General features: G+C 29.9%; 1 protein-coding gene across 1 annotated transcript; it reads right to left on the bottom strand.

Moving 5' to 3' along the window:
* Window positions 1–4: 4 nt before the first annotated feature.
* LOC139778107 (short-chain dehydrogenase/reductase family 16C member 6-like) lies at window positions 5–10,144 on the bottom strand (the record flags this gene model as incomplete). Its single annotated transcript, XM_071715897.1, has 5 exons — window positions 10,030–10,144; window positions 2,467–2,539; window positions 1,130–1,289; window positions 230–384; window positions 5–116 (listed from the first exon to the last, which is right to left on the bottom strand). Coding segments are annotated over exons 2-5 (432 nt in total), but the record flags the coding sequence as incomplete, so codon positions are not given.
* Between the last annotated feature and the right edge of the window lie 510 nt (window positions 10,145–10,654).

The following is a 10,654-nucleotide window of genomic DNA, read 5'->3' as shown; positions in this document are numbered from 1 at the left end:
GAAATGCGTGACAAGGCATTATACCAGCATTGTTAACTAAAATAGTGACGTCACCGACTTCCTTCTTGACTCTTTCGGCTACGCTGAGGACGCTCTCTCTCTTCGACACGTCACATCTGTGAAACAAGATAAAATCATTTCTGAACTTCTCTCGGTTGCTTTTAGATCGGTGGTTGCACTACCGCATTTCTCTCAGTTTCATTGCATTTTGTAAATGACACAAACGTACTGATATGCATATGCCGCGGTTGCTCCAGTTTCCTTTATCTCGTTCACCGTCTCTTCGTTCGATTCCTGATTTACGTCCCAGCAGACCACCGTTGCGCCCAGCGATGCATAACGAAGAGCCAACTCTTTTCCAATGCCATGACCAGTGCCTGTTATCTATAAAATGTAATAAATTATATAGTATAGAATTATCGTGTAGTTTTAGCATCTCTCTTTCGCAAATTACTTCATTGAGCTCTTTCCAGATGTGAAGTTAATATTGAATAATTTACTTAAATAACTTAATATACAAGTAAATGTAAATTGTTTTTTATGCTTATGATTTTTTTTTTAATTGCCTCTGCAAAGATTTAAGAACTATTTACAAATCAATTTTTTATGACAAGTTTAATAAAGATCGAAAATCACGTTATAATTATATCTTAATTAATTATTCACATTATGAAAAAATTATCTTTTTTTTAAATTGTAGGTAGTTATAATTGTTCAATATTGAATATTCAATCGTTTGTATAGGTTCAATCAATAATCAATAGTACCGTTACTCTTTTGCATGTGTAAAAGCACAAACTATCTTATTTACGTTACGATAATTTACAATTTTATCCTAATTGGTTTCTGAATTGAACAAAATAAATAAAATTGTCAAATTGAAAATTGAATAAAATCATTGCGGTTTCTAGTAAATAGGAAAAATAATTGTCTAATATACCATAATCAAAATATGTTTCTTTTTCAACGTAAAATTTCATTCCTACTATTTATTTACTTCATTTTTAATAATAAATTTAATGTAAAAAATAAATCCTGCGCAATACGTAAAAATTACGTAAAAACGCAGCGTTACAGCGTCAACAAAGTACACGACAACATGCATCAATAGTTCAAATTAGATACATACCAAAACGATCTCACCGGCCACGCTTTTTTCTTCTGATGGAACGAAAAATCTATACACGCTCTCGCAAATGTAATATAGAATCTTCAAAATAAGTAGCAAAACGTCCGCAAGGACCAACGCGCCGTTGTACGCTTTTACCATGACTGCTTGATATTCTGGCCTATAAAATTAATAAAATCCTTGTTTGACTGCAGAAAAATCAGATGACGGAATTCATTCATACATTTATTTATTCATTATCTGACAAATTTGTTTTTAGCAAAAAAAAATATTTTTCTAGTAAAGTAAAAATAAAAAGAATAGATCACGGTATTGTAACCAGTTTAAACTCGATACTATTCTTTTACGCATTTTCCTCAACATTTGCTTCATATCGTGTGGTTAATCATTATATAATAATTACTGCTAAAATTTCCCATGAAACTGCATCAGCTTTGAATACAATACAAGTAGCTAAAGCGCAATAGGATTATTTCAATGCTTTTTTGTTAATGTAAAAAATTTGATGTATTAGAAATAGATTAGCTAATAATTTTTCTTAAAGACTATAGTAATTTAGAATAATTTAATTTAGAGTAATCTAAAGAAAAAGAAAAAAGAAATATCAATAGCACAGATACATATAAAGTATGAAAAATATTTTGTTTTATTTTTATGCTTTGCTTATATAACATTTTTCTTTCAGTCTCATTATAATATTGTTAAAAACCTTTTTGTTTTCTGTCAAAAAAGCGTGAAATAATTTCCTTAAACAATTTGTTTAATTTTCTTATACATTTATGATATTTCGATTAGCAATCAAGCAGAACTCAGTTCGTCAAAATACTGTACATCTGGCATTGCGTTACATAATGCTTGTTGATCCCCACGATATCAAGCTCTTGCGTTAACTACAACAACGAGTCGCGTGAGTTATTCAAGCATTACATGAATAGGACTCTGGCGTATAATTGTCTTGAAATACTGTTTCTTTTTTTTACGCGTTAGTTCTCTCAAAACTCTACGACTCAAAAGGATGGCAATGTATGTTTTTGTGATTCACACAAAACACGTAAATATGACACTGTCACTCCGAAATAATGTGAACATTGCCTGTGTAAATAATGCATTAATTTTGGTACGAGCTAATTTCTTATTTTAAAAAACACGTTACTGAATAAGCAGATGATTTTTAAACATTTTTGCGAAAAAAAACAGTGTCAAGATATTAAAACTAACTTATGCTCCTCATTGTGGAGATATTAAAATTAACTGGAAACAATTGCATTTTTATTAGAGTAATCGTAAAGCATTATTATATTAGATGCAAAGAGAGAAGACGATTAATCCTTTCCTACCGCATTCTTCATACTAAGTTGTGCATATTCAACCTTCTGTCTAACGTTGGAAGGAATTGGGTTACGGCAGCTACTGTGTGACAAATAGTACTGATTACGTGACACGTTGTGCGTGATAGACGAGCGCACGATATGAATAAGATCATTCTTCTTCAGTTACATCGATAGTTGCAAGCATAAATTAATTCCAATTAATTCTAGGCTCGATCCTTCCTCTCAAATTTCTTCAATCATGAATATTTCCCATTCTCCAAATTATATGTAATATTTACAAAGTATGTAAAAAAGAAACAAAAGATAAGTTTATGTTTATATAATTTTTAATTAGATAAATAAATTTAATAGATATATATATTTTTATGTAGCTATTATTTAAGAAGATACACGCGTTTAGATTTTTCGTTAATTCCGGTAAATTTGCACAGTAAAATAACTGTTTGCATTACAAAATTTTTGCAAATTATCTATATGTGTTAATACCCTATCACATCCATCCTTGTTTCAAAGTTTGATGATATAAGTTGCTTGTTTATACATATATGATTATCAATGTATATACTTCAATCAAGGTCAAATAATCAAATCTGTCATCAATCAAGATCACGTTTTTTCAGGCTGACTGCGGAAATGTGGAAAAAAGGATTAATCGCACGTTTTAAAATGCAAGGTCATACGACGGCGCAACACGTTTAAGAGATGTGAAAATGGCAATCTTTTAAACCTGACAGAAATATATTTAACGAACGTGTTTTTCAATCAGCAAGATTAGATAAATAAGACTATCCTTCTGTCTACCAGGTTGAGCGTTTTGTATGTGATTATTTTCTTATGTGTATCTTCTTGATTTCCGTTATAAGAATTAAAAATATATACTCGTGTAAAAATACAGATAACTGAGGAAGTTAATATATCAAAAAAATATTTATATAGGTTTTTAATTTTCCAAACACTTGAGCACGCAGTGCTTTAACTTTTGCAGTAAATATAAATCATGCTTTCCTCACAAGAAAGCTATTTATACCATATCTTGTTTGTCGTGTAATGATAATAATTTATCAATAATTGCAAAGACAATTCGTCATTAAGTAGCGAACTGCAAAGAATGATACGCAAGTACGCATGCACTTACGAATAATAAATTTTATATGTCTGGCCTACGATATATTCCATTCTTCGTAATGCGAAAGAAATTGTTTCTTTGGCTAATCCTCAGAAGTTCCCTCCAGAAGTAAATAACTGATGTTGTTTATAAACTTGTTGAACATATATCGAACAAATGTTGTTACCAGAGCAGCATGAATACTTCAATTTGATCAGAACTTAAATCGGAAGGTTTCTTCTTACCATCCTAATGCTTTTTAGTTCGTTGGTTTCGCGAATACCACCAGCTGTGTGTGTGTGTGTTTGCTTCGATTATTTAAGAACGAGATTATTTGGCAATAAAAACACGTTTCTTTCTGCCTTTCTCTCCTTCTCCTTCTTTTTCAGTCTCTCTCTCTCTCTCTCTCTCTCTCTCTCTCTCTCTCTCTCTCTCTCTCTCTCTCTCTCTCTCTCTCTCTCTCTCTCTCTCTCTCTCTCTCTCTCTCTCTCTCTCTCTCTCTCTCTCTCTCTCTCTCTCTCTCTCTCTCTCTCTCTCTTCTTTCTCTTTTTCTTGCTATATATCTGTCTATCTTCAAAAAGCAGTCAAACTACTTTTTAGTAGATGTTTTTCTGTTTATTTACTTATTATTAGATCATTCTAATACGAAATTTTCTAATACAATTATAATTAAGTTCTAAATATCAAAACAGAAATTCTGTATGATCAAATATAAAAGAGAATTATTTTTTATAATAAAATTTATAATAAAAAATAATTCTCTTCCATGGAATCTGGAAATATACTAATAAAGTTTCACTAGTACCGAACAGGTCAAGTTGATTCCGTAATATAGTGTGTGTGTGTATGTGTGTGTGTGTAATTATATGTTACGAGATAGACCCGTTTTACGTTAAAGTTAGGTTCCAGCAAAATAGGGTAAAATAAATTATATCGTTCCTCCCACAATACACGATAAACAAAAGCGTAAAATGTAACTATGTTATCATTTACTTTGTTTTTCATGTTTTCCCCATTTTTTCATTTTTAAGTAATTTTAAAAAGATCAATGTGCAAAGTCGTAAATGGACCATTATAAAATGGGACCTACCTGTATAAGGTTTTTTTTTTTCTAATCCCATAATCAATTTGAATTACAACGCTAATTGATGTATGTCATATAACTATGACGACGTTTTCAATGTAAAATATATAAAAGAATTACTGAAATATATAAGCTATATATATATATATATATATTTACAATTCCTTAAATATAATTTTTGATTTCTTAAATATAATTTTTGAAAAGTATAAAGCTGTTTTTTGGCAATTATGAAAATTTTATTTTATTTTACGTCTTAGTATTTGTATAAACTGAAGCTATTCAGCATTGAGAATTAAAGAACTTTTACTGATCCAAGGCTTCTTAAGTGAATAACAAAAGCATACTGGTTATTCTATTCTAAATAATATTTGCCTTAATAAAATTTGATTGGGTGTATGGTGTATGTTATGCTTGGTTATCAAGAGAAATATTAGAGGGTGAAAAAAATGTTATCATTTTAGATTACAACACTTTAAATTAGTACTCTTAACTCTTAATCTTTTTAAACATCAGGATATTGATATTGAAAGCAATAAGATAAGATAGGTTCTCAATTATAAAAATACATATAGTTCAAAGAACGGAATTGTACATGTTTGTGATTTACATTACATTTTATAGTTAATTTATGTATTTATAATTTTTATCCATCTACATTTTCAGATTTATTAAATAACCGGCCATTATAAAAGAAAGTGATATGATAAGAATGCTAAAATAACAGCAAAAACGTCAAAATCCGTTAAGATCAATTAGAAAATATAAAGTTAATTAATTAAATTTTTTAAATTAATAAAATAAATTAAATTAACTTAATTTTCTGTTTTCTATAGTTTTACATTTTTAGGAATAGAAAAAGTAAAACAGATAGATTTCGAAATTCGATATTTTGAAATTCTATATATTTGAACAAATTATTATGGTCATTGTAAAGGAGGAAATTCGTATCGTGCATGATGCCATTTAATTACTCACTCTTATCTGCCAAAATCTTTGCTAAATCCGCCACAGTGCACCGACGCGAATAAATTTCGAAGTTCGAAATTGCGAACCGTCGCCGTTCGCGTACGGACCGCGACTAAACCAGTCCGACTATAGAGCTTCTCTGACTGCTACCAATGCGAATTTTCACTACCACAATAGCTGGCTGGCGCGAGCGCGTGTATCAAACCGCTACCAGGGTTTGACTATAAGACGACCGCAAGTACTATCAGTGTGCGGTAGAAGCGGCTATTATAAAGCAAGCCGTCCCTGAGTGGGTGGCCGTTCGGTTTGCGTTCATATACTTCCGCTAGTGCTAGTATATCGCCATAGAGCTAGAGCAGGCTAGAGTCAAAGGAGAATTATATTATAGCTGGTAGCGCAGCACGTGTAAGAGTGGAGAGAAACCAAAGTCGTGACAGTATTTCGGAGTACCCTTTCGTGTCTCGAATGTTGCCTGAATCGCCGACATAGTCACGCGCGATTTCCTCGGAAATTCACTAACAATGTAATCCGTCTTGCACTCTAGACAGGATTACGCAAGAAGATATGTAGGAAAAATTTTTCTCTCTCTTTCTCTCTCTCTCTCTGTTTCTTTTTAATTAAAAATTTCTTTAGCTAATAATTAAAAAGTAATTACGTATCTGACCCTTATTTTATTATTATGGCAGGCACGAATTTATTTTTAAGGAACAACTTTATCTATTGACGGTAGGACGCGAATAAAACCTCTTTCCTCAATTGGTCTAGCAAATAAAGTCTAGTAAATTTTTTGGCATTAAGTCAATTTATGCTTATTTTCATTAATTATGCTTGTGCATTTTGAGAAATGTTTTCAATGTTTATTAACTTTAAGCGTGCGCACTCTTTCGCCGAGATCGTCGATTGCATCCTTCCGTCGTACAAAAAACTAGATACCTGGACTCGCGCGGTTCTTTGAGATTTACTTTTGCCTAACTCAGACAATGCACAGTTTCACTTTCGTCCGTGATACGTAAAGCCCACTATATTGGCTGGTTTAACGGGATTCCCTTTCCTTTTAAAGTATTCTGCCACAAGCATTCTCTCTCTCTCTCTCTCTCTCTCTCTCTCTCTCTCTCTCTCTCTCTCTCTCTCTCTCTCTCTCTCTCTCTCTCTCTCTCTCTCTCTCTCTACCGCCAACTACCACGGGTCCTTGAAGATATCTTTTATAACTTCTTGAAGGTCTACATCTCATATATGGCCAATCTGACCTAATTTCTGATAATACAATCTTTGATGATCTTGAAACGAATCCATTAATACGGAAAACTTGAAAAGAATCAGTATATAAAATCTAAGTATTTAATTCGAGTAGTATTAAATTTAACCAAGATATTTTATTTTAACTAATATATTGATATTGTTTAAATTTATTATTGCTTAAACAGAACATTATTCGATTTATTAATAATTTTTCAGATAATAATGTGTTAATAAATTCTTTTAATAACAATTAATACAATGACATAATATCTAAAATAATGTGTCAAAAATATGGGACGGTATACAATATAAATGTTTAATCTATCAGAAAAAATATTTAGCCGCTAAGATCAGAAAGTTTAAAAAAATAGTCACATAACAATTTTTTGTGACTATTTTTTTTTACTGTAGTAAATATTGCTTTGTAAAATAAATCTTAGCGGCTAAATATCACGCCCGGCTCTTATTGCCTGAATTAATTTGAATTCTTTTATATACTGAGTCTTTACATATTTATTATTTATTAACATTATTATTTATTACATATATATTATTCTATCAGTATAATTTATACTAACAAGTAAGAGCAGTCTGCAATACAATACAAGATATTTGCTTTCAGACATTTTCAGTAAATAGCTGGAAAAGTCAATGTACAAGTCGCGTTTTACATAAGACAGGCAAGGTAATATTCTTTTGAACACAAATAACTTTTATGAAAGGATTATTTAATCTGCCTGATTCAATATGAAGCGACTTGTAATATTTTGACCATTTACTATCAAAGAGAATCCTAATTTGAAAACTATAAATACAAATATGTACAAATAGATTAATATATGAATTAATTAAGCATTTTTATATACTATTATACGTTTTTCGCATCAAGATTTTCGTATTGGCTCTTAATGCTTTTGTTAATTATTTTTTGATAATATGTAAAATGATTATAGTTTTGTCCTTTGAAGGTTTACTTTTATCTAATTACATTTTCAAATTACATTTCTTACAATGTGGCAGGAGTAGAGTATTCATTGATACGCAAAAAATGTTTCACAACGTTTTCATATCACCGGTTGTACTCTGTAACAAGATGCAATCAGTTTCTAAGATCATCACATGATTGTTATCGACGAAGACACAAAGCGTGATGCAGAGGATATATAAAAACGCGTCTTTGTCAACGAAAAAATAAGCTATTCTGCGTCTGCATTTGTGCTACGCTGTATATTGCTTTTACATATGTAGGAGCTTGTATATTTGCATAAAATCCACCGGTATTATACTTCTTTTAATCTCTTAATCTTTGATCTATGTAAAAATAGCGATGTCAACTAGACATGTCTTTGCATCGAGACACTTATAATACATTAGTCTTCGTAAATACAAAGGAAACGGACGTCATCAAGTATTATTTCTATAGTACGCAACTTGCTAGAATCTGAAAAAACTAATTTATAACTGATTGTGAAATATTCAGATCTAAAAGATACAATTATAATTATTATAATAAGCCACACGCCTGACCATGCGCGCGTAACAAAAAATTCTATCTTGCTGCGTCGAATATTCAACGAGGATCAGTGTCAAGAAGCAAAGCCCTTTGTTACTTTTTTAATTAATTTTTTTAATTAAGATTTTTAAATTTTTTTTATATTATTAATTCTTTAACCTTGCATTCCAATAGTTTGGACATGTGCTTCATAGTAGTAGGTAAAGTGTGTTAATATTTACACTTGTATTTTTCAAGTGTGGATCAAAAGTCATGAGCATTACGATAAGCATTAATTTTTATTGCGCTATCAAGGGTATATAAGATAAAAAAACTCAGAAGCTTATAAACTTTCTGATAATCTAACGATTTTTTGAAACTTTTCAGCCACTCTTTTGAACCATCTTGAAATTAAATATTTTTCAATAAAAGTAATTAATTTGAAGACATTTCTGACAAGTATTTTATTGTACACCGTTTATATTGAAAATTTTACAAACTTGAGAGATTTTACAATATAGAGAGATTCTTCTCTGTATTGAAGTCGTCGATTTAATCTGCCGGGCAACCTTGAAATCGAAGTTGCCCGTTTTATATTGGAGTTATAAATTATGTATATCTTGACGCCCCTGAGAAACAAGAACGTTAAAATATAAAAATATAAAAACAGATATAAAGAAAGGGTCTAAAATTCTTCTTGGAAAGCTAATCTGATGCAGACAAGACTAAACAATAAATAAAACTTTTTATTCTGTAGCACGTTACCACGCAATAAAAATTGTGACTAATATATTAGAAATATTGACAGGTAGGTTAGTAATTTAAAAATAGGTCGATAAAAAATTGAATTTCAGTCTTTGTCAAATTTCAAGGTAATGATTTCGTATCGAGCCAAGAATATGTAATCTGATTCAGATTTCGATAAAGTATAATTTATATAATCAAATAAAGACGAGAGAACACTATTCAATAAATTTTTAATCATACATTTTAACATTATTTTAATTATTGCAGTTAAATTACTGAATAACAGGAATTAAATCTTTCAAGTCTTCAAACTTGAAATCGTTTGATTACAATCAATGATTACTTATTGAATATATATATATATGTATATATATATATATATATATATGCGTAAATAAATGTAAATTTACAATATTCTGTAATTAATTTAAGAAATTAACATATGAAATTAACATTATACATTTTTGCATAGTTATGTCTCATTAAAATTAATAACTCTAGATCTAGATAATTAATAGCTATAATTTACGTATTTTGAAACCGATACTACTTTTTACTTACGAATATAATAATCTTTAGAATACGAATAAATTAAACTTGCGACTTGATTATAAACGTGATATTAATATTAACTTATTAACACATACTTTAAATTTGAAATATACATGCAATAAAAATGAATATAATAACGACTAATAAATTACTTTCTAATAAAAAGTAATTTTATTGATTAAACAATTAAAAAGTCAAGAAAAAATCAGTCTTATCAATTTATATTGATACGAATCTTGATTAATTTATTTGATTCTATAACATGCTATTTGAATATTGATATATTTTCATATTATTATTATTAAACTATTTCTTTTTGTCGTTATATACATATATGTTGTGTAACAAACGCCACCGTTTTAATGCCACCAAATTACTCACATGTCCTTTGACGTAAGATATGTCGTTTATTGTAATTCTTATGTTTTTTTAAAGTTATGCAAAATAATAACGTTGTACGCAAGAATAATTACACGAAACGGTATTATATGACACGTATCGCAGAATATCTTGTGGATACTGACAATTTGAATCGTCAACGAGCCATAGGTCTACATGATAAGCTGTATTTGTCTTCTGATAGCAGAATGATTTTACATTTCTTGAGCAAATAACAACGTGTGTATGTATGCAGCATAAATGTATAATTACAATCTTAATTCTTATACCAGTTTTTATGATGTATTATTGATGATATATTATGATTATTATATAACGGACCGATGTGCCTAGAGCGCTCTGACGTTTCAATATACTCCAATCTCCAATTATTGACAATTAATGAGTATGCTGATTATCGTATAATCGCGAGCACTTTATTTCTTTTGAAACAGTTTACAAATCGATAAATTGAAATAAATAACGCATGCATGTATCGCGTATTATCGAGATCGCGCTTTCATACATCATAATCCGATTAAACATTTTGATACTATATTTACTCTTCGATAGGAAAGAAAGGGTTATAACGCACAGCCGAGCTCGGGGCAGTGCTCCAATTTATTGA

Source organism: Temnothorax nylanderi, unplaced genomic scaffold (genome assembly GCF_030848795.1).
Source record: "Temnothorax nylanderi isolate EJ_2023f unplaced genomic scaffold, tnyl_v1.0 TNYL_tig0172_pilon, whole genome shotgun sequence".
NCBI classification, from domain to species: domain Eukaryota; kingdom Metazoa; phylum Arthropoda; class Insecta; order Hymenoptera; family Formicidae; genus Temnothorax; species Temnothorax nylanderi.
The sequence above is the reverse complement of the archived record's forward strand: the minus strand, read 5'-3'. Positions and strand labels throughout refer to the sequence as shown.